The sequence below is a fragment of the Eumetopias jubatus genome, unplaced genomic scaffold (assembly GCF_037043125.1).
Source record: "Eumetopias jubatus isolate StellerSeaLion01/CBP00866 unplaced genomic scaffold, mEumJub1_p1.0 scaffold_7, whole genome shotgun sequence".
NCBI classification, from domain to species: Eukaryota; Metazoa; Chordata; class Mammalia; order Carnivora; family Otariidae; genus Eumetopias; species Eumetopias jubatus.
This window is the reverse complement of record NW_028274813.1, coordinates 2,134,551-2,159,626: the sequence shown is the minus strand read 5'-3', so window position 1 is coordinate 2,159,626 and position 25,076 is coordinate 2,134,551. Positions and strand designations below refer to the sequence as shown.

The 25,076-nt window shown below is 44.9% G+C and overlaps 1 protein-coding gene across 4 annotated transcripts in view; it reads right to left on the bottom strand.

Annotated features, from left to right (window-relative positions):
- The window catches only part of PPP1R13B (protein phosphatase 1 regulatory subunit 13B), an 89,296-nt gene extending 69,677 nt beyond the window's left edge, over nucleotides 1–19,619 (bottom strand). For all 4 annotated transcript variants that reach the window (XM_088024427.1, XM_028101363.2, XM_028101372.2 and 1 more), the window contains exon 1: nucleotides 19,552–19,619. In XM_088024427.1, coding sequence (XP_087880553.1) covers nucleotides 19,552–19,560 — 9 coding nt within the window. In that variant the 5' untranslated portion in view covers nucleotides 19,561–19,619. The remainder of the gene's footprint in view (nucleotides 1–19,551) is intronic.
- Between the last annotated feature and the right edge of the window lie 5,457 nt (nucleotides 19,620–25,076).

Sequence of the window (25,076 nt, the reverse complement as noted above, 5' to 3'; positions counted from 1 at the left end):
CCATTTTCTCTTTCAGGTTTGAGCCATCTCTTGAATACCATGATCCTACTTTGAATTTGCTTATAATGCTCTGAGTTACCATTCTTGAACTGTTTCTCATCTTTAGAAAGCTAAGCAAAAGTAAAGTGTGGAAAACACAAGTCCCACTGCCTAGAGATTATCTCTGCCATTCACAGAGGAAAAATACTTAAATAGATGTCCCTTGGGCTTTGTGGAATCTAAATCCAGGCACTAATGACATGAGCCATGATAAGACGTCCTAATGAAACAAGACAGACCACCGTTGTTACAGCACAGTGATATGGTAGATAAAGTTTCACCTAATTCGGTGAGTTCCAAGGAAGTAAAGTTCAGTGCTAGCACTGTTCAGTAACAACTGTAACCAGGATCTAGAAATCACTATGAAAAGGAAAACTAAACATTAATTTACAAATCTCCATATAAAACTTGTCATAAAAAAGACTGCCAAAGCTTTGTTAACAACTTTAAAAAGTGAAACCTCAACATTTTAAGTTTTCACAATAAATGCCTTGCTCATATTTTATGCTTAGAAAAATTGCTTGTTGGATGTAGGGTACATACAGAGCTACACATTTCTTTTTTCAAATTCTACTAGTATTTTAAAATTTTGTTTAAAAGATTTATTTTAGAGACAACACACACACACACACACACACACACACACACACACACACACACACACGGTGGAGGGAGAGAGAATTTCAAGCAGACTCCCTGCTGAGCATGGAGCCTGACATGGGGCTCAATCTCATGACCCCGAGACCATGACCTAAGCTGAAATCAAAAGTTGAACACCTGACTGAGCCACCCAGGTGCTCCCAAGTATGGACTTTTTTTTTTTAATTTATTTATTTGACATAGAGCCAGAAAGAGAGAGCACAAGCAGGGGGAGCAGCAGGGGGAGGGAGAAGCAGGCTCCCCGCGGGGCAGGGAGCCTGATACGGAGCTTGATCCCAGCACTTGGGATCATGACCTGGGCTGAAGGCAGACGCTCAACGACTGAGCCACCCAGGCACCCCAATATTAACCTATTTTAAAGTTTATCTATCTATGTCATCTCTACATCCAGTATGGGGCTTGCACTCATGACCTTGAGATCAAGAGTTGCATGCTCTTCTGACTGAGTCAGTCAGGCACCCCTGGTATTGACATATTTTATGTATGTATGTATTTATTATGTTCAATTAGCCAATATAGTACATCATTAGTTTTTGATACTGACATATTTTAGATGTTTAAAATGAGAATAAGGTTTATAATAAGACACAACATAAAAGGACATCAACAATTTATCAATAATAAGAATAGCTATTATTTTCATGCTTACTATGTTCATGGACATACCATTTGTTTACCCATACACCATTTGATTCTCCCAACAGATGTAGAGATTCATTATAAAACCCAACATGAATGTACTCAACAGCCTAAACTGCCTCCAGGCAAAAAAAAAAAAAAAATTCTTTAAAAAAAATCTTACTGCATAAAGGCTAAAAGGAAAATTTGATGCCTTCACACTCATATGAATTCACCTCTTTTATGAACCTGGCATGGGTTCATAAAGATGTGGATTCATGAAGATTCACCTGAGGTCTGGGTCTGCGTGGCTCACTCAGTTAAGCATCCGACTCAGCTCAGGTCATAATCTCGGGGTTGTGAGACTGAGTCCCACATCCATGCCCAGCATGGAGCCTGCTTAAGATTCTCTCTCCCTCTCCCCCATTCTCTCTCCCTATCTAGGAAAAAAAAATTGGTATATGATTGTCTAGTAGGTGCTGAGAGATGCTCATTCTCTTTATCATTTTACAAATGAGAAACCTGAGGTTGAGAAAGGTCCAGCAGTCATCAACTAGTCAAAAAAAAAAAAAAAAAAATCGAAGTGTTAGTTTGATATTTGGTAAAATGTCATCTGGAAATCAACTATTCAAAAAGAAAGAAAGGAAAAGAAAGAAAGAAAGGAGAAAAAAGAGAAAGGGTTCAGCACTCATCCAAGGCACCACAATTACCAGGTAGCTGAGTGCACATATGAACACAAGCCTGACTGGCTCCAAAGCCTCCACTCACCCCACACCACCACACTGCCTCCCTGGCCTTGACTGGTCCCCTACTTGCAAGCAGGCACAGAGAGCTTAAAACTAAAACAAAAGCAACAGGGGAGGTGTGGAGGGAGCAAAGGTCAGCAAGAACACTGGCTTCAGGCCCAACACATCACCAGGCAGGAAAAGCAGGGATCGTCCGGTTATGGAGAACTCCTCTCCCCTCCCTCCACCCCATAGGGTCGAGAACCGCAAGCAACTCGGTTTGGCAAATACAATTAAGTCCCAGCTCAGGACCAAGTTGAAAGCTCTGGCTGTTTCTATCCAAAGAGGAGGGAAAATGGAGTTCAGGTTGACAGATCATCTTTCCTGTAGTCTTATCATCTGCCCACACCACCACAGAATAGTTTTCTTTCCCCTCTGATCTCAAAAATGGTTAATGTATTATTGTTGGCTGAGTACTCAGGATGTTCTCACAAGGATCCATATTTTAACGCAAAAATAAAACACTGTGTTTCCCTAAGGTAACATTCATACTAGTCCTATTAAAAGCATACATTTAAGCTGCAAATCTGAGATGACAGTACATAAGGGCCTCATTTTTTTTTCTTCAATAGTCACTAAAGTTGTTCAGGGAAAAAACAAAAGATAAAAAAATTTTTGGTAATTTGAGTTATTTTAGATTAAGTGACCACTTGCTTCTTAATTCTTTTGTAAGCATTCAATTAAAAGGGACAAGTTGAGAGATTTACGTTTAAGCCATCATAAAGATCAGTCATCAAATCTTACAGCCAGAAGGAACCTCATCTAACCACCACTCTTTCCCCATTTTACAGATGAGGAAGCAGAAGCCCAGAGAAGGAAATAATTTGTCAAGGTTAATAAATCTTATGAGTAACAAAACCAAGACTGAAATCAGGTCTCTTGATTCTCAGCTCAGCAGGCTGCCTCCCTCTCAGCGGTTGATATCGTTATACTGTTTACATAATATTAAATGAGAAAGTCTGAAAAATGTCTAGCAAGAAGTCTGACATACAATATTCTCTCAAATCTAATTTAATTTCCTCCCTCTCTTATTTAAATACCTGATACTAATTTTGGGCACTGAAAAGGTTAGGAAAACCCCCAGGACTTTTGAAATTATAGAAATCAACTAACATTAAGTTTCAAAAGAGAACCATGAAACAAAAGTGACACAGGAACACATAATCAAATGCAAACTATAAAGGGTAGGTGATCATAAAACAGACCTATAATACACCTTGAAAATATTATAAGAGGGCTCCCTAAATATCAGTGGGATCCTGGAAAACATAAGCTAAGTGACATGATTTTGTTAAAAATAAGTAAGTGCAAGGCATTCAATTGGGATGTAATTGAGGTAACCATATAAGTAAGAACCAAACATGGCCACTTTGAGTGAAAAAAGAAGCTAATGAGACAGACTACCAGGACAACAGACAAAAACCAAGACCCCCCCCCTTGCATATCCAGATGTTCAGGCACCCAACACAAGTCATTCCTAAGAAAAAGTACATTGTTTCACACACAACAAACTCCCAAGAGACAAGTACCACAAAGCAACAAATCTTTTAAAAATCAGGTCTAAAGAGACAACAAAAACCCACAGAATAGATTTTTTCCAGTAAGATTCATTTCAACTATCTATTTTACCGGCAAGATGAAAGGTAAACCTTATAAGATGACCTACCAACCCTACCTCAAAAAAAAGTATTGTCCTATCTTTCATCCAAAAGGAACAAGGAAAAGAACCATTTATGACACACAAGTGAAAGAGGTAGGAGCATTATTCCCATTCTACAGATGAAGCAGGGTCAAGAGAGGCTTGATAGCTTGCTCAACGTCTGATTCTAAACCCAGGGATGACTCCAAAAGCCTCCTACACCATACTGCCCATCCATGAAAGTTCCAGGTTTCTTTTGGAATAGGCATCACAACTTGGCAGGCCACCTCTCTCCCTGCCTTCGAGATGTGGAGAACAATGTTTTTACTCTCAAGGGAGAATGAGGGGAGGGGATGGATGGAGAGGTATTCATGTGCACTTGACACACTCAGTCCAGCTGCAGGTCTTGGCTCTTTGACCCAAAGACAGCAAAAGGTCATGGACCACAAGGACTCTGGTCCCCAGATCTGGGCTCCACATGATAACCAAGATCCTACCCTGAGGAATTAACTGACCTTGGAAATCAAACTGTAGAACCCAAATTCAACCTTCAAGGATTTTGCGGTCTTCTTCCTCCTTAGCTGCCATGTCCAGCAGTAACAGTAATGGCACCTACTTACTGACTCTATGTGCCAGACCTCATGCGTTCTCACGCATATCATTCAATCCTGCCAGGATGCTGGGAAGAAGGTTTTTGTTCTTTTTTAACTATTACCTTTATTATTTTGGGGGTGGCACATTAACATATATATTTTTTGAGAGTCTGACAATAGAGGAAATAAACAATAGACAGCCTCCCTAATAACCTGCACTTGAAACAACTGGTATATATCCTTTCAGATGTTTTCTACACCACAAAACACGTTTTCTTCTGTTCTTACAGTAAGACCACAGTAAGTAGAATGTTGGTTTTTCAGCCAACACTGTATTTTGGGCATTTTTCCATAAGAATACACACAGTTCTACTTCACTCTTTTTTTAGGCTATATATTATTTCCTCTACATGGCTATAGCATAATTTAGAGACAGGCACTGTTCCTTTCATTTTACAAATGAGTAGATAAGGGGCGCCTGGGTGGCTCAGATGGGTGGGCATCTGCCTTTGGCTCGGATTATGATCCCAGGGTCCTGGGGTCAAGCCCCGCATTGGGCTCCCTGCTTGGCGGGGAACCTGCTTCTCCCTCTCCCTCTACTGTTCTCCCTGCTTGTGCTCTCTCACTCTCTCTGTCAAATAAATAAAATCTTAAAACCACCACCACCACAACAACAGAGTAGATAAGCTCCCACAGTTTATGTAACCTTCCTAAGGTCACATAGCCAGTAAGTGGTAGGGTCAGGGTCGAAACCAGGCCTGATTCCACAGTCTGCATACTCAAACACTCCTGCTCCACAGCGTACCTGTTCTGTGAGTTTCCATCAGCTGGACTATGAACCCCCTGAAGACAGCACATCAGTTTTTATAAGTCTGTAGTGCCAACACTGTGTTGGCACACAATAAATGTTTATATTTGTTGTATAATTATCTGCTGAATGTCACTTGTTTTGTACTATGTTTAGCTTCCCTACTATACCACTCATATCCCTCACAGTGCCCTGGCATACAGTGGGACACAACCATATCTGTTGAAAGTACAGGTCCAACACCCAGCAGAGAATTGCCCCCCATTCTCGGCCTGGTCACCTGGCTCCTCGCCATCTCAGAACTCATGTGCGACTCAGGCTCAGAGCCCACTTGCTTCTCCTGGAGCTTTTCTAACAGAGGCCTTTCATATGGAGACCCCTCTACTCCGCTCTAACCTAACATCGTAAGAAGTCAGCACTAGAAGTTACTTGTCTGACCCCTTCTTACTTTGTAGTAATAGAGATCATAAACCATGGTTTTATACCAAACTAATAAGGCTTCAACCCACAAGAAATTGAAATTTTCAAAACAGAAGTCTAAGGCACTTAAGTATAGTTTATGCTAGGTATTACTTGGAAAGGGAGAAAAGATATGAAAGCAGTGAGATTATGCAAAGATCTACATGTCGATTTGAGTCTGAAAAAACTGAGAACCCTGAGTTTATAGTCTTGTCCTGCCTGACTCCAAGGCAGTGCAGAATTCTGACCCTGGTAATCTCTATTTTTTTAAAAAGATTTTTTACTTATTTATTTAACAGAGAGAGGCACAGCGAGAGAGGGAACACAAGCAGGGGGAGACGGAGAAGCAGGCCTCCCGCGGAGCAGGGAGCCCAAGGCGGGGCTCGATCCCAGGACCCTGGGATCGTGACCTGAGCCGAAGGCAGACGCTTAACGACTGAGCCGCCCAGGCGCCCCTGACCTTGGTAATCTCTAGCACCAGATTTCTCCTCTATTAGCCAATACCTCATAAACTGCTAGAAACAGGTTCTTCTATGTACCATTGACCATAAAACTTCAGATTCGAAGACTTTAATAAGAGTTTTTGCATAATAAAAAAGCTGGCAAAAAACCCACAAAAGTTTTTTCCATTAAATTTAGTCACAGAACTTAGCTACTTTGACTTACTACCAAAAGCAACGGGCAGCTACTGTTACTCTGCTACTATAAAAATATGCCATTTTCTCCCCCCGGTTACCCAATGTAAGCCTTAGGATCTAATTACTAGCAACTCCCCAAAAGGAATATCAGACGCCCGCTGGACTGTAAGGTATTTTCTATTAACAATGGTATATGAGGGTCTGTCCAATTTGTGAGGCCAACAACCACATAACGAGATTAGAATTGGGCTCTCAGGCTGGCTTGTTTTACTGTAAGACACTGCAGGGGAAGAGGCACAAGAAGTCAAATCCCATCTTGTGAAGCAAAGCGCTACTCTGCATAGCACACAAATTGGACACATTTACAGAATCACTCATTCATTCATTTAGGGCATTTTACAGGCCCAATCTGGCCCCGGGACAGGGTCAGGGCACACACAGCCAACACCTCCACTGTCAATGAACTTGGAGCTGAGACAGAAGAGACAGCAGGAAACTATAGTGGGGAAACTGCAGAGCGACATGAGATCCCATGGAAAGGCTGCCTGATCCAGATGCCAGCATCAGGAAATACTTCCCAAAAGAAGCAACATGTAGGCTGAGACCAAGGAGTCTGCCGTGGAGAGGAGTGGAGAATGGGTATGAGAGCCAGGAGATGGGCAGACTGTGTTCTACATAGAGAGAATCTGTTCAACTGTCCCACAGACTGCGCAGGAGGGTGGGACGTCAATCAATGACAGATGAAAACAGCTGTGATTAAGGAACCCCCCCCCCCAATCAGGCACTGTTTTCTTCTATGCCAGAAACTTGACATTTAAATACCCATACCATAATTTGGTTATGTTTCCAGTTGTGCCTTACTCTAGAAGGTGATAAAGGACCTCCTCTTAAATGTCTTCCACTTTCTAAACAATGATCTTTTCATATTTTGGTTTTACTTTTGTTAACCTTCCACTCTATTTACAAATAATAGTAATAAGGTAAAACTCTCAAAATAATCCAGTTACAACAGACCAATGGAAAAAAATTAGAACTAGGTAGTCTCCCCAGATATAATAGGGCTGATGAAGTATAGTATTTCCGAGAGAATTATAACAGTACTAAAACCATTCTTTCATTTTCTTAATTTTAATTATAATCCTAAGATTATTTATTAATTACACTATTTCTGTGGTTGTTAAGCAGCCTCAATGTTGCAGCAAACAGGAAAGTTACTCAGACATCAATTAGAAAATATTCTCACCAAACTGCAATTCACATTTTTTCCCTTCACTGTGAAAACCTGTTAAATGCCTATCTGAAGTTAAGCAGTCTCCAAAACAAGAATGTCTTTAAAATGTACTGAATCGAAATCATTTAACATTTTGGAGAAAATAAACATTTTGGGGATAACAGCACACACCTATACCGCTTAGTATACACTAGGCACTGTTGTATACAGACGAGCCTATTTAGTGCTCACAAAGCCCAATGACGTAGGTACTACTATGACTCCAATTTTACAGATGAGGACACTGAGACACAGGCACATTAAGTAACTTGTCCAAGATCACACAGGTAGGAAATGAGACAGCTGAGATTCAGAGCCAGACCGTCTGCCCTCAAATCCATGCTAACTACTGCATTATATTGCCTCTCAATAGTTTTTCAAATATAAAACCAAAAATTCGTAAATAAAAATTACTATAATAAAACACCAGCCACCTATAATCCTTGAGGTATGTTTTGAATGATAGCACTCTATGAGTAGTTGAGGGTCTAGTCCCTTTGAGCCCAAATCTGACACTGTGCCTGTCCATGAAATGGCCACACCAGCCACACACACAGCTACTGAGAACTTGAAAAGTGACTAGTCCGAAATGAAATGTGCTGGATGTGTAAAATATGTTCTGAATTTGAGAGGCTCTGTATGAAAAAAGAATGTAAAGTATCTCACTAATAAGGTTTTAATATTAACTACATACTTACATAATTTTGGATATAATGAGTTAAAATATATTATTAAAATTAATATCACTTGTTTCTTTACACTTTTTTAATGTGGGTACTAGAAATTTAAAAATTGCTTTGTGGCTCCCATTATGTTTCTATTGGACAGAGCTCACCTAAAATGTATCCAGCCGCTGTCTACATCACTGATATTATTTACTCTTTTCTTGATGACTCAGTCATCAGGAGGAACTTTAACCACCACCCTGTGTGTAATCTGTAATCTGTAATTGTGCTATCTTTGGTGTTGACTGAGGTCAGGCTGCCCACTCTCAGACCACAACCTTAGGTTATGCTTAAAGTGTGTCTTTCTATGGTTTCCAGCAGTCTGTCTGCCCACAACTACACCACCCCAGCAACCTCAGAAAAGCGTCCGAAGACTGAGAAGCCAGGTACATCAGGGTTGTGCAACAAGCAAGAGTGAAGGAAGGCCTGAAGAGGGTCTCCCACACATTGGCTTCAACGCTAGATTCTTCCACGACTATTTTGACTGTGCAGGGGCCCTTTTCTGCCTTGACTACCTGCCTCCCATAGATTCTAGACACCTGGTACCCACTTTAACTTAGATTGGAGCACTTTACAACTCAGCTTAAAATCCTGCAACAGTAGTTTCAGCTTGAGAAGATGAGTACATTCTGAAGACAGATGGTGGTGATGGTTGCTCAACACTGAACATACTTAGTGCCACAGAACTATACACTTAAACACGGTTAAAATGGTACATTTTATGTTACGTACATTTTACCGCAATTAAAAAAAAAAAACCCTCAACAGTTTCATATCTTCCTTAGGATCAAGTTCAAACTCTTATGCAAGTGACACACAGCCCCCTGAATCTGACCCGTACCCACCTTTCTAGCCTCCCTCGTTTCAACCGGCCTCATGCTCCACGCCATCTCCCTCAGCACACCATGCAGACTCAGAGCTCAACGCCTTGCACACGTTAAACTCTCTACCTAAAAAGTCTTTCCCCGTCATCTCTGCCCTTCTCCCTCATCTGTGGAAATTCCACTCAAACGTCACCTCTTCTCTGAAAATCCCCCCAACATTCTGAGGTTGCGAGGACTCCTCTTGCCACTGTGCTCCGCTGTCCCTTGTACTCTCCCACTCTTACAGTTTTATCTTTCTGGAATGGCATTTTTGTTGACTTGACTGCTGCCCACTGTGAGCTCACGGAGAGCCGGCCTGTGCGCGGCCCTGACACAGAGCCAGCGTATAAGTGACGCGCCCTAAACGCTTGCTGAAGCCATTCAGTAAACAAGTACTGACTGAACGCCTATCAGAGGTACTGGGGATACTGCAGTGGAAAAAGAAACAAAACCCTGCTTGCCTGGAGACTCTACAAATAAATGCCAGGTGGACATAAGTACTATAAAGAGAAATAAAGCAAAGTAAGGGGAAGGGCATTTTACATGAGATGGACTGGAAGGTGCCCTTTAAGTAAAGACCAGAAAGGGGTAACTTTTCAGCTCACTGGCAGAACACTGAGTGAACTGAATCTTCTCCTGGTTCTAAACTGTGGTCTAGAAAACAGAAGGTACTGGAAAGAGAAGGTAAACTTTAATTTCCAAGAAAAGCGAACCATTCAACCCCTCTCCTAGCAACTTGATAGATTTTGCCATTACTACCTACTTCTCTCAGCATGAAGAACATAAGCATTCTACCTCAGTGGGATAAAGTGCACTTAGGGTCCTTTTCTGACTGAATCCCGCCCACCATGAAGCCTTATGGTTGCTAGAGAAAACTTAAGAGAACATTTATTGAGTACTTATTCCGTATGTTAACAGAATACTCTAAGCATTTGACAATCCTCACAACGGCTTTTTGAAATATCCTGTTATTAAACTCACTTTAAAGAGGAAAATAAGGCATGAAGAGGTTAAATAATCTGTCCGAAGTCATGGACTAGCAAGTGGCAAAGCTAGAATGTGAAACCTTGGCTCTAGAGTCTGAGCTGATAACCACTATGCTATCCATTTCACATGTATTTCCCATCACAAAATACTCTCTGTTCCTACTGTTGGGTTTGTTTTCTTGTTGATCCTAAAATTGTCAAATTTTACTTCATCTTTCTTCACATCTTGACCAAACCTCGTTTTTCATTTCCAGTTCTACCACAAAAATCTGTCTATATGTTGATCATTGTGAGGTTATTTACTAATTTTATTTTCAAGACTTCCATTAAAAATATAAACCTACACTAGAGTAAAAAAGCAGAATACAAACTATCAATACAAAGACACAGATCATAATGCTATACAAAGTGTGCATGTAGTCTTCCAGGTGCTGAGAGCACAAAGATGGAGGAGGTCAGGCCAACCCCCGCCCCAGATAGTGGGGCCTTAGGGTGGGGCGGGCTGCCTGACAATTACAAGGCACAATGTGTGTGGTATGCCACAGATGCCCAGGCAGCAATCTAGAATGCCTAAACCACAACATTAAAAACAACTTAATATAGGGCAAGTGATTTTTTTTTACTTGATATGTTGATTTCACCCTAAGATTTAAGAGTAACCTCTTTTGATATAGCAGGCATCTCAAGCTCAATACAACCAAAATAAAACTCAATGGTTCCCTTAAACCTTGAAAACCTATTCCTTCTCAAGTGGTCTCTGTCTTAAAGGAAAGACAAGCCTGGCTGCTGAAGCAATAAACCTGTTATCCTCAACTCCAGCCACTGGACTTCCTTCCTGTCTCTCTCAACCACACACATGCTTACATGTATGCACACAGGCAATCACACACTCCATCAGATCTATTTTACCTCTTGACTGGATCCTTCTCTTCTGCAGGTCAAGGCTGGCTTGCACCAACTGGTCTCCTAACTGCTCTTCCTGTTTCTTTTTAATCTCCCTTACTCCACAGTCCATTCTCTCTGACTTCAGAATTATCCCTCTTTCATACAAATCTGATCACATCATTCCACTTTTTATAAATGTTTGGTGGTTTCTGATCACCCACAGGATCAAGTGTGAACCCCATTACATCACACACACACCTCTTCACAATGGGGTCCAACACTACTTTCCACATCACATCTTCTTTCATTCAACAAATTGTCCCTGAATACCAAATGTGTGATCAGTCACTGGGATAGGCACTGGTGGTAAATGGCAAATAAAAAGAGGCAGCTTTTGCCCTCATGAAACTTACAGTCTAGGACAAGAACAGACTTTAAGCAGTCACATAAACGAATGTTTAAGACTACAACTATGGCAAGTACCACAAAGACACATCAGGCAGTGTTCTGAATTAGATAATGGCGATGGTTAGACTACCTTACCTTATGATGACGCTAAAAACCACTGAATTGTATAGGTTAAGAGGTGAATTTATGGTATACAAATTATAGCTTAAAGGAAAAGATGCACCAGGTTGCATACCTCTACTGGTTGATTTGGCCAAGGCAAAGATGGTGAAAGCTTCCCAGGGGAAATGAAACTTTTCACAAATAACATTTACTGAGCATTTACTACACAACAGGCACCTTTCACTGTAATAATCAACCGGACCCTCCTGACCATCCTATAAAGTTGCTATTATTATCTTCAGTTTAAGAACTGACGGTCCAAATAACTTTACCCAAGTCAGAGAGCCAAATGGCAATGACAGAATCCACACTTAGGCCAACTGACACCAAGACCCACATTCTTACCTGCTACACCCAGGCAATGCCTACTATTCAGAACAACTTACGATATAAAAAATTAATCATTGTTTCATTTCTTCCAATAGAAATTTCTCATATCTTTTGTCTTTAAAATAGCTTATATGAGGGGTGCCTGGGTGGCTTAGTCAGTTAAGCGTCTGACTCTTGATTTCAGGCCAGGTCATGATCTCAGGGTCTTGAGATCAAGCCTGGTGTCGGGATCCTCACTCAGCAGGAAATCTGCTTGGGATTCTTTCCCCCTCCCCCTGCTCACACATACAGTCTCCCAAATAAATTTTAAAAATCTTTTAAAAAAAGAAGCCTAAATGAATAAACTGTAAAGTCCTACAAGATCCTCAACTGCCCCACCATCTCCCCCTCTCTCTGCCTCACCAGGCACACAAGCCTCCTTTTGTTTCTCCAGTATGCTGGGCATGGTCCTACCACAGGACCTTGACATCTGCTTGTGCTGTGATGATTACAATCATGACATAAATTTTAAATCACGATTCTGCCAGGACGCCTGGGGGGCTCAGTCGTTAAGCGTCTGCCTTCGGCTCAGGTCATGGTCCCAGGGTGCTGGGATCGAGCCCCGCATCGGGCTCCCTGCTCAGCGGGAAGCCTGCTTCCCCTCTTGCACTCCCCCTGCTTGTGTTCCTTCTCTTGCTGTGTCTCTCTCTAATAAATAAAATCTTTAAAAAAAAATAAAAAATAAATCATGATTCTGCCAAAACTTCAGTTAACATTTTCTGTAGCTATACTAACAATAGTACTAGCAAGATACTGTACTGAACTATACACTAATATTTTGAACGTCATTAATTTTAAAACAATCTCATTTTCCCAGTCTTTTACTGTTCTACATGATGTCACCGTGCAAAGATTTTTATTTTACAAAATTCAGTAACAGTAGCTTTTGCTTATCAATTAGTATGAACAACAATCATACAGCTACATTTGCAGTGAAATAAAACAAAGCAATTAAGCCAAGAAAGTGTCACAATAGAACTTGATTACCACCATTCCTAAGTTCATCCCTAGAACCACAGTTTGTGAAATAACTATGGCAGCAACACTTCAGGCCACCAAAATACCACCAAATTTTGCTGAAAACTATTGCCCATCTGTGCAAACACACACAAAAATACATGTTCACAGGACACCTGGGTGGCTCAGTCAGTTAAGCTTCTGCCTTTGGCTCGGGTCATGGTCCCAGGGTCCTGGGACCGAGTCCTGCATCTGGCTCCTTGCTCAGCGAGGAGCCTCTTCTCCCTCTGCCTGCCACTACCCCTGCTTTGTGCTCTCTCTCTCTCTCTCTGATGAATAATAATAAAAAAAAATACATGTTCACAACCAGTTATATAACTTCAGTACAATAACACGATGACAATTTAAGTTCCTACCATGCTAAAAATCCTAAGTAACTCTTAAACATATATTTTGGCACAGACGGTTCAAAGTGGGTGCTGAGAAAGGAAAATTACATTTACATTCAAATCAGAGTTGTCCCCAAACTCAAGATGATGAAAACTACCACTTTTTATCAAAAAGTTTTACCTTGGTAACACCAAAAAAATCCCAAATAATCTAATTAAGAATGGGCAGAAGATATGAACAGACATTTCTCCAAAGAAGACATACAGACAGCCAACATGGAAAGATGCTCAGCATCACTCAGCATCAGGGAAATGCCAATCCAAACCACAGTGAGATATCACCTCACACCGGGCAGAATGGCTAAAATCAAAAACACAAGAAACAAGAAGTGTTGGCGAGGATGTTAAGAAAAAGGAAACCTCAAACACTGTTGGTGGGAATGCAAACAGGGCAGCCACTCTGGAAAACACTATGGAGGTTCCTCAAAAAATTAAAAATGGAATTACCATATGATCCAATAATTCTACTACCATTTACCCAAAGAATATGGAAACGATGTATGCACTCCTATGTTTACTTCAGCATTATCTACAACAGCCAAATCATGGAGGCAGTCCAAGTGCCCATCAACAGATGAATGGATAAAGAAGACGCAGTACACATGCACACCGGAATGTTGCTTGGCCAGAAAAAAATGAAATCTTGCCATTTGCAACAAAATGGATAGAGCCAGAGGATACAATGCTAAGTGAAATAAGTCAGTCAGAGAAACAAATACTATATGATTTCACTCGTATGTGGAATTTAAGAAACAAAACAAAGGAACAAAGAAAAAAAGGGACAAACCAAGAAACAGACTCTTAACTATAGAGAACACACTGATGGTTACCAGAGGGGGGTGGTGAATACAATGGGTGAAGGATTAAAAGTATACTTATGATGAACACTGAGTAATGTATAGAATTGTTGACTCACTATATTGTACACCTGAAACTAATATAACACTGTATTTTAACTATACTGGAATTTAAAAAAAATTCACCTCAGGATTCTTTTAAATATTAAGCTCTGTCTGAGCTGAGCGTAACGGGAAAAATTTCACCAAACTCAATTCATTAACACCCCCAACAAAATGCTTTCACTACAACAAACTTCCCTAAGTGACTGACACAAAGGGTAAGAGCAAAGGCTTTGAGTCAGCTTGTTTGTTTTCAAACCTTGTTTTACCACTTATTAGCTGGAGGACCTCAGCCAAGTTTCTTTACCTCTTGAGCCTCAGTTCTCCATAAAAACAAAGACACCGCCACAAAACCTATGACACAGTGCCTCAGCAGATGACAAATGCCATAAATACTATTACCAACTGAGCTATAGGAAGAAGTTAAATAGCTGCCACTTTATGGCTGCACTTAATACTGTAGCCTTTAGAAGAGCTGTCCACAAAGACAATTTTTAAGTTCAATAAAGCTGTAGTAATACAAGTTTTTATATACACATCTTTGTATGACCAAGGCTTTGCTTTTCCCTTTATGAATTTCTGGGCAATCTAAAGGCTAGAATTATTTTAATGACAATATTATGCCTGTAATTTTTGTTTTAAAGAAACTAGAGTTCGTTCTCTCACAAATATAAATAAATAAAATCTTTAAAAAGCGGGGGGGGGTGGGGAACCTGGGTGGCTCAGTTGGTTAAGCGTCTGCCTACGGCTCAGGTCATGATCCCAGAGTCCTGGGCTCGAGCCCCACATCGGGCTCCCTGCTCAGCCAGGAGTCTGCTTCTCCCTCTGCCTTCCCCCACCCCACCCTCTCTCTCTCTCTTGCAAAAATAAAATCTTTAAAAAAAAATAAAGAAACTAGAGTTAAAAAATCTTCTCAGGCGCCTGGGTGGCTCAGAAGGTTGGGCGTCTGCCTTCGGCTCAGGTCATGATCCCAGGGTCCTGGGATCGAGTCCCGCATCGGGCTCCCTGTTCCTTGGGAGCCTGCTTCTCCCTCTGCTTCTCTCTCTCTCTCCCCCTCTCTCATGAATAAATAAATAAAATTAAAAAAAAATCTTCTCCAGTCTTCAGGGTTTTGTTTACTGAATTAGGCTACAATTCAAGCCTATCAAGTGACTAAATTATTAATTCACAATAATAGTGAACACCTACTGAACTCTTATCTCCTCTATGATACAAAGATACTTGGGCAGTGAACAAGTTTACTATCAGGCTGTCAAAACAAGTATCAGGCTGCCTCAACCTCTGATTGTAGCCTGATTACTGCCCTTCATGAAAGTATCTGCTATGTATGAACTGCCGGACCAACCATAAACAGCTGGAAATCACCAAGACCAACTCATTTCACAGGTGAGAAACTGAAGCCCAAAGAAATTAAGTCCAAAGGTCACAAGGTTACTAACAAGGGGGACTAGAAAGTAAATCTCCCTACTTCTACTTTATTGTATCATTACTGGACAGTTGCTGGTTTAAAAAAAGAAAGATCTATTCTAGTACCTCAAATTTTTTTTGTACATAGTTGGGAAGAAAGTGAATATCTGAAATAAGTGAATGTTTGTTTAATGAGAGCTAAATGTTAAGCACAAATTAATTTAACCCCTAGCCTATCATGAATATGTTGAAAGGGCTCCTAGGACAGAAAGGAATGGAATCAACTAGTCATACTGGGTGGTACCCATGTCAGGTAAGGAGTCACTACTAACAAGACCAAAACACTACCACTAGCATACCTTTCTTATGAATGAAACACACTTTAGAACCACCGAACTTCCTCTACTCACATCAACATTCCTTTGGAAGAGAAAAAAGTATCCTTAACGCCATTCCCCAGATATATATTTCACCTTTGCACAAGAAGTTTTACCAGCTGCAAAATGCTCATTCTCTTTTGAAAAGAAAGATGCTGACCAATGAGCAAGGCAGTTTTCATACTTTTAATGTTCTGAATCAGGCTATTTTTACTAATATTCTTATTTCTATCAAAGTTATTTAGGTGTGGCCTAAATGCCTTCAGGTCCAGATCTTAGGGAGGAGCAAACGAGTAATCTTTAAAGTATAGCCCATTTTCTTCTTGGGAAAACATTGTTAAAATGTCATCCACTGACAAAAAGGTGAATGACTACAGACACTAGAATGCAATACTATTTTAATAAGGGAAAATTCCGAAATGTAACTTTATTTTTCTTTAAGATTTTATTTGTTTACCCGACACAGAGAGAGACACAGCAAGAGAGGGAACACAAGCAGGGGGAGTGGAAGAGGGAGAAGCAGGCCTCCCGCGGAGCAGGGAGCCTGATGCGGGGCTCGATCCCAGGACCCTGGGACCATGACCTGAGCCGAAGGCAGACGCTTAACAACTGAGCCACCCAGGCGCCCCCCAAAATATAACTTTGTTTAAAAGTGGATAGTCACAGGGCACCTGGGTGGCTCAGTTAACTGACCGACTCTTGATCTCAGGGTTGAGTTCAAGCCCCACATTGGGCTCCACGCGTGGAGCGCACTTAAAAGAAAAAAAAAAGTAAATAGTCACGGAACTTCCCATAACAGGAAAATTGAAGACTTCTACAAAGACTTTACTGTGTCAGATGAAAACGTGGCAGGATACTCCCATTTATACCCAACAGCTGAGAGACTGGGTGCTATGGTAAACCATCTGATCAATTAAGTTACCACAGACACTACACACTAATTGCCAATTCTCAAATAACTAAAATATATTCTAAACCTGTGTTGCCCAATATGGTAGCCACTAACCACGTGTGGTTATTGAGCACTTGAAATGTGCTAAACTGAGGTGTACTATAAACGTAAACTTCACCAGATTCACACTGGATTTAAATGACTTAGTGTAAAAAAAAAAAAAAGGTAAAATATCACATTAGTAAACTTTTCATGTTGATTACGTTAAAATAATACTGATATATTGAGTTAATAAAAGACATTACTAAAATATCACCTTTTCATGTAGTTCCTAGAAAATTTAAAATCACATTTGTGTGGCTCACATTATATTCCCATTAGAAAGTACTGCTCTGTACGAAGTATGCAAAATATGATCCAATCTTTCTCTGATGATTCATCATGATGATGAACACCAACTATACAATAAAGAAAAATCTTATTTATATCTTGGATACATGGTTTAAGATAGGACCAAGAAAGAATGGCATGTACCTTAGAACTTGATTAAATCTACAACCAGCCCTGTGTTACTAGAAGGACTCAATCCTACAAGTAGTATTTTTTAGGATCAAGAAGGAAGTACAGACCTAAAGACCACAAAAGAGAGACTAAGAGAAATACCATCTGTTTCTAGAAGGCATTTCAAAACAAAAGCAGTGTGTTTTAAATAGTTAATAAACTTACCTGTTCTGTTAAAAGTAGTATTTGATTATTCTGAGTATCATGAAGAAATTTCCCAACTGCCAGGTAAGCAAACTTCTTAAAAAAGAAACCTGATAAGGAGGAGACTAGAAACTCTACCCATGTGGAATAGAGGGAAAACATCTGAGTGTACCATATGGAAAATGTAAGCCAGGTTCCATAACAGGGCATTTATAATTAAACATTACACAATGATCAAACCAATCAAAATTTTATACATATCCTTCAATATTACTGTAGTATATCGTGAAATCAACTATAACATTATTTAACTAACACTGCTTTCAAAATTCCAAGACACTATAATGCCTTTTCCAAATCTAACCAGTGAGAATTAGGGAGGGAACAGCTTCCAAATGCCTTATCTTGCAGAGGTTAAAATTAGAAATTGACCATTCAGAGCCATATCAACAATAATAAGTATTTGCATGGCATTCTGTTTGACAAGCACTTTTGGACACAATCCTTTTTGATCCTCAGGACAGCCCTCAGACACTGGTATGTTTTTATTCCTACTTCAGAGGTAATTCCAGGCTGGAGACCTTGACTTGTTCAAGGTCACATAGCTAAAAAGTAGCAGAACCAGGACTCCACTCTGGATCTTCTGATACTCATCCAATTCTCTTTCCATTACAAGACATTCATTTAAAAGCCAAATGTTTAGATACTCGACAAGCCCTGATGCCAGAGAAGGATCTAAGGATCAATGAGGTCAAAGCTTAAGAATCTGTAAACATGATGTGCTGGAATGGGTTCAAAAAGGGGAGAAGAGATTATCAAGAGGCAGGAAATGACTTGAAAGATCGGGGGGGGGGGGGGGAATTCTAATCTCAATGTCCTTGAGTGCAGCATCGCAGAAGAGCAGTACTCAAGCAGAAAACGCAGAGAAACGGCGCTTTCCTTCAGGAACGTGATTTCCAGTGTAGAATTTGTAGGTTAAAGCAATGCTTTTGTTGTTACTTTACTATAGACGTGTTTGAGAATTTTACTTAAAATAAAGGCACTCGGAAGACCAAGACATCCAACTGGGTACCACCAGTCCTACATTTTTTCGTAAGTCATGAACCACCTCACAAAAATCCAGATGAGAAAAATGGTAATTCAGCACGCACCGCGATTCAGCCTGTAGGTAAAGGCAATGGCAAATCTTTCAGGAGAACGCATCCTTGAGGACACAGGACAAAGGCGGCACTACCACAAACGAACCTCCTTCCACCTCCAGATCGCAGTGACAACAGGCCGGTTAAAGCAAAATGTACAGATCTCCAAGACACGGTAAAAAGGAATTCCTAAGATGGCTCTCTCAACCCATTCCCCACGTAAATTCCTAAATACAACAGAATTTCAGAGTCAGGGAAGGGCTAAGGAGATACGTGCGGTTCCCAGCGTGGGAAGCCCACACGCGGGTGTGCACACCGCCGGCTCCCAACGCAAGCCCAGCAAACTGCAGGCGGGGGGTTACGGGGGCGCCGCGAGACCCCGAAACCGAGCGGGCGCCAAACGACACCCCCAGTCCGAACAGCCGCCAGGACGGATGGAAAAATGACTGGCTCCAATTTCATCTCCGGCTTCCCCTCCCGGGCAGCCCCCAACTAGGGAGGATCGGCAGGAAGGGCCGAGCCGGCCCCGGAGGGGGGGTGCGGGCGGAGGTGGGGGACCGGCGCGACCCTCGCCCCGGCCCCCGGCCCCCCGGCCCCGGCCCCCGATCCCCGGCCCCCGGCCCGGCCCGCGCTGACAGCCCCGGCGCCGCCCCCACCTGCCCGCCCGGGGGGCGCCGGGGCCGGGCGCGCCCGCCAGGCCACTTCCTTCCCCGCCCGCCCGCCCGCCCGGCCTCGCGCGGGGCCCGGGGGCGGGGAGCCGCGGGAGGAAGGAGGCTTGGCCGGCCGCCCACGGAGGAAGCCGCCGCCGCCCGCACCCACCGGCATCATCTCGGCGCGGGTCCGCGGCGCCCTCGGCCGCCTGACAGGACGCTCGGCGCCGCGCCGCGCCCGCCGCTCCGGCCGTCCTCGCAGGCCGCGCACCCGCCGCCGCGCTCTCGGGCCCTCAGCGGCGAGGCGGCGGCTGCGGCGGGCTGCGGAGCCTGACCGGCCCTGTCGCGGCCGCCACCGCGCTGCGTCGCTGTCCCGGGACCGGCCGCCGCAGCCGCCACCGCCGCCGCCTCCGCCCGACCGCCTCGCGCAGCCGGCCCTCGGGCTCTCCACTCAGCCCCCGCAGGCCCCGCCCCCAGCCCGTCGCCCCACACGGGGCCAGCCGCCCCCTCCGATTGGCTCGGCGGAGCCGGGGGCGGGGCCGGGGGGGGCCGGAGCTTCCCGGCCCCGCCCCCCAGCCGCTCTCGCGGCAGCCAGGTGCGAGCGCGCCCGTGCGCGTCCGCGCTCCCGCGGCCGGGCGCGCTGCGGACGCCTCGCCGCTGCCCCGCCCCGCGCGCGACCGAGAGCACGGGTTCTCCGAGACCTCGGGAATGGGAAAACGGAGGCCGGAAGAGGGCAGGGCCCGGGCGCGGCTCCGCAGCGAGTCACGCCAGGGCCGGGACTCGAACCTTGGGCTCCGGGCGGCCGCCGGGGGGGCGGGGCGCATCCCGCGGCGACGGCGCGCGCCCGCGTCTGACAGCGGCCTGACCCCGGGCTCCCCGCGCCGGGTGGGGCGGTAGCGAGGGACCGGGTCGGAGGGGCGTGGTGCGCCCCAAACCATCCACGTGACCCGGCTCCGCGGCGCTCGGGATAGACCCCGGAACCCGCCCTGCGCCCCGGCCCCGGGGCACCTGATCCGCCGTCCGCCACTGCGTCTTACGCGGCCCGCGGCACCCTGCTCCAGCCGCCCTTCCTGGTCTCGTGTCCGCTCTCCAGCCGCGGCCCTTCACACCGGCGATACCCCCGGCTTCGAACGCCTGTGCCCACCTGTGCCAGCGTCCTTGGTGCGCGAACGACCCGGGTTAGAGCCCAGGCCCCGTCTGTAGGGACCAGATCTCTTCCTACAGCCTTGTGTCCCGTGACACCTCCCGCTCTGGCCTGAGTGACGGAGACCCGGGCCACGTGTCCAGAGCCCATCACAGGGCATGGCACAGAGTGTAGTAAAGGCCGCAGAAAGGGCAGTCACCCTTCCTGTGCTCGCCACACTGTGCCATTCATTTGAACCGTGACTGGGAGAGATTGTGTCTGATGCCCTCCGCACGCAGCGCTGAAACTTCCACGAGCGCCCTGAACACGGAGGTCTGTTTATGGCCCCAAACACCAAAGGCCATAAACCACCCTGGGAAGGGCCCAGCTTCTTGGAGACGGCAGCAGGCGGTCAGGGTCCATCTCTCTTAGCCTGTCCTGTCCTCTGAGAGGCTCAAGGCCTGTAGGTGGGGCTGGGGGGCAGGAGGGAGGCCAGGGAGTAAGCACTGTTCTCTTCATGGAAAGCCACCCCTGGTCTTCAGAGGCCACAGGGGTTGGTGTTTAAGAGTGTAGACTTTCCAGTTAGACAGACATCTTCTGCCACGCTCTCACTGCATGGTCCTGGACAAGCTACATCTCTGTATTTTAATTTACCCATCCCTATAATGGGGGATTACAGAAATAATAGTGGCTGCCTCATGGAATTTGGGGAGGTTCAGACATGATGTCTGAAAAGCTCCTAGCACAGTTTGTGGTACATGGTAAGTGCTCCATAAATGGTTTCCTGCAGTGATGCTATCATTAGCAAGTTGGCTTAGCGTACCTATGTCCCTGGGAGAGGGATCACCCAGGAAGTTTTAAACACACACATGGGCAGTAATAGCTAGTGACACATCTCTTCTGGGAGCAGGGTTTGGAAAGAGAAGAGAAATCTCTGGGTAATGGGAGGAAGTCAGAGACCTGGATTCTAATTCCAGCTCTGCTTCTCACTCCCTGTGTGGTCTTATGCAACTGGCAGCCCATTCTCTGAGTCTCTGTTTCTCTCTGTGTAACCAGAGAGGGGTTAGACTCTGTGATATCCGATGGCCTTCCAGCTCTGCCATGCTAATGTTCATGAATTGTGGGGGTGGGTGCCGACCCACTAAGCCAGGCAAGGGACAGGCTTTGCCAGAGCAGTGCAGAGATGTGCCCCGCCTTGAGGTAGTCAAAATGAGCCCACTCTTCTGAGAAAGAGAGCCTAGCCACTGGGGTCCCAGTGGCTGTAGGACCTTAGGGACAGATAGTGGCAGCCACCGTGTCCGCACACCAAGGCCCGTCTATCCTCTAGGCAGGTATGCATCTGAGGCCAGGCTGGTTAGTGTCCCTCCACCCCCAGAGGCTCTCCAGCTGGTCCTGCTCTCCACCCTGCTGCACCTGCCATGCATCAGGCCCCATCACTCGGCATCCAGACTGAGGCTGTTGATAATTGGCCTCCCTGCTCTGACCTCCTCCACGCCCAAATCATCCCACACAGAGACATAATTGGGTCACGTGTACACAGGCCCGCCCTGCAAAGTTCTTGTCGCCCAGACTGAAGTTCACAAGAGGCCCTTCAGGAACCACTCCTGATGGTGGGGTATAGGCTTTAGTGTAATGTAAGAAGATGTGCACATTGTTCAGAGGTACACACTGGCATATGTATGAGGGCTGGAATTTGCTTGAAAACAATTGAGCAAAAGGGGGAGAGCGAGGCAGGGAGGGATAGCTGAAGCATACGCGCAAATTCTTGGTAAGTGCTGAATATGGGCGGTGGGTATATGGGGTGCATTGTATTTGTCTACTTGGTATGTTTGAGATACTTTATAGTAAAAATAATTCAATGCTCTTTCAAGCACACACAAAGGCCATTCAGGGAGAAAAGCAGTACAGATTCGTACTTGCATAAAGGATTCTTGAAAGGTGCACTGGACACTAATAAAGTAGCGGCTATAGGTGGGAACGCGCGATGCACAGACAAGGGACAGGAGTCTGAACGAGATTTTCACTATTTTTAAAAAATAAACTTTACTTTTAGAACCGTTTTAGATTTACAGAAAAATTTCAAAGATAATATAAAGAGTTCTCATAGCCTCCCTCGCCTCCCTGTTTTCTCTCTTAACAACATCTTGCGTGAGGATGGTGCATTGGTTACAACCAGCGAACCTATGTCAATACACTAGGATAACTGAAGTCCATACTTTATTCAGATTTCCTTAGTCTTACCCAATGTCCTTTGTTCCAGGACCCCATCCAAGACACCACATTAAACTTGGTTGTATTGTCTCCCTAGGCTCCTCTGGGCTGTGACAGTTTCCCAGAGTTTCCTTGGTTTTGTTGTTGTTTTGTTTTTTTTATGACCTTGAGAGTTTTGAGGAGTACAAGTTAGGTGTTTTGTAGAATGTTCCTCATTTGAGATTTATCTAATGCTTTTCTTTTCATTAGAGTGAGCTTAGGGGATTTTTGGAGGAAGGCCACACAGGTAAAGAGCCATTTTCATCCACATCCTACCAAGGGCACACACTATCAACATGACGTATTGCTGTTCATGACCTTGATCATCTGGTCGTTATTACTTTTTATGTTGGATTCTTGAACCAGATTAATATATCACTATTTAAAATTAAAATATAAAAACCTTAAGACCTGTATTAGTTTGCTAGGGCTGCGAAAACAAAAGATCACAGAATGGGGGGCTTAAACAACAGAAATTTATTTTCTCACCGTCCTGGGGGCTGGAAGTCCCAGATCAAGGTGGGGGCAGGGTTGGGTTCTTCTGAGGTCTCTCTCCTTGACCTGCGGATGGCCGTTCCCTTGCTGGCTCTTTTCTCATTGTGCATGCATCCCTGGTGTCTTTCCCTCTTTCTATAATGACACCAGTCATATTGGATTAGAGCCCACCCATAAGACCTCTCTTTAACCTTGATTCCCTCTCTAAAGGCCCTATCTCCAAATAGTCACATCTGGAGGTCATAGAAGGGGTTAGGACTTCAACATATGAATCTTGGGGGGCAGGGGCTCAATTCAGTCTATAACAAGACCCCTCATAGCATGGCCACAATCTATTTTTTCAAGTTAACCTCCCATGCCCCCAGCACTTCCCAGCTAAGGGATCGTATACCCCAGCCATCCTGAACCCTAGCCATTCCCTCCTCCAAGTCTTTGTGCATCCACCTCCCTGTGCCTGCAACAGCACTCGGTCAATTTCCTCCAGAAGTGCTACCTGTTCTTGTCACAGTTCAAATCCTTTCTCCCAAACTGCTCAGTCCTGGGTCACCCGTCACAACCTGCCACCTTAGAGCTGGCAACACACGTATTTAGCCCAGGGGTCAGTTTCCTCAGATAACAAACGTGGACTGGTTTTCTCCTGGGTGCCCAGCACTGGTCCAGGCTGCGGGGACAGAACCTTGAGCAAGACAGACATGGTTCTTTTTTTTTTTTTTTTCTTTTTTTGGTTCTTATACTCATGGAGCTTATATGCTGGTCGGGGGAGAAGATGATAAACAAGAGCACAAGGAAAATAACTTCAAACACTGGTTAAGTGTATTAAACCAGCAAAGCCAGGTAATGTGACCGGGGTAGATGCTTTTTCCTGAAGAAGGTGACATTTGAGTTGGGAGCAAGACACTGAGGAAGTCGCCTTGCAGGCTCCTCAGGAGGACCATGTGAAGGAGGAGAAAGAGGAGGTGAGAAGAAAATGAACTTATGGCAACTCTGGGGGCAAGCACTGGGGGCTCAAGGGTGGAGCCGGGGAGAGTGAAGGGAGGTGAGGTCCAGTGTGGGTTTGTGGGCCATGGAGAGTCCGGATTTTATATTAGTGCTTTTTCTAGGGGAGTAAAGGGACCTGATTTATATTTTCCAATGCCCAGTGGCCCACCATGGGGAGGGTGGCGAGACGGGAGGAGGGAGTCCCCTTAGGAGGACTAAGGTGGAGGTGGCGGACTGAGGAAGGGGCCTCCTTTTGGATGTGTTTTGACAGGGCGTTCTTAGGAAAGAAAGAAAGGACCTGGGATGGCCCCCGAAGCTTCGGCCCAGGGCTGGGGGGCTGGTGTGGACCAGCCTGCCCCATGCTCACAGAGCTGCCTGCAGGCCTGGGGAACTGGCACTGGTAGGTCCAGAGCTGGGGTCCTGCTTTGCCACGCTGTCCCTGGGGAGGGCCACACTTCGGGACCCCCTTCCTCTGTCCAGCCTGGGCCACCCCACCTTGCCATCTACTACTCAGCGTTCCTCCAGCCAGACATTGGGCATGGCCTACCAAACAACCCTGTTTTCCACTGCACCCCGACCTGAGCCGCCCTCACTGATTTAGCGGCCCTATGGCCAGAAGGGTGTTTCCAAAGTGGAAATCACACCAGCCACCTCCCCAGTGGCTCCCCGCAGCCCTCAGGGCTCCCCACACCCCGCAAGGGTAGTTAAACCGCCGGGGGCTCAGGAGCTCCTGCTCCCCAAGCCTGTCTGGCTTCCCTGCCAGACACTCCCCCCACCTTCACCCACCCCAGGCCAACTCCTACCCCTCCTGCTCCGCCCGCAGGCCGCCGGCGTGCCCCATCCCCCTC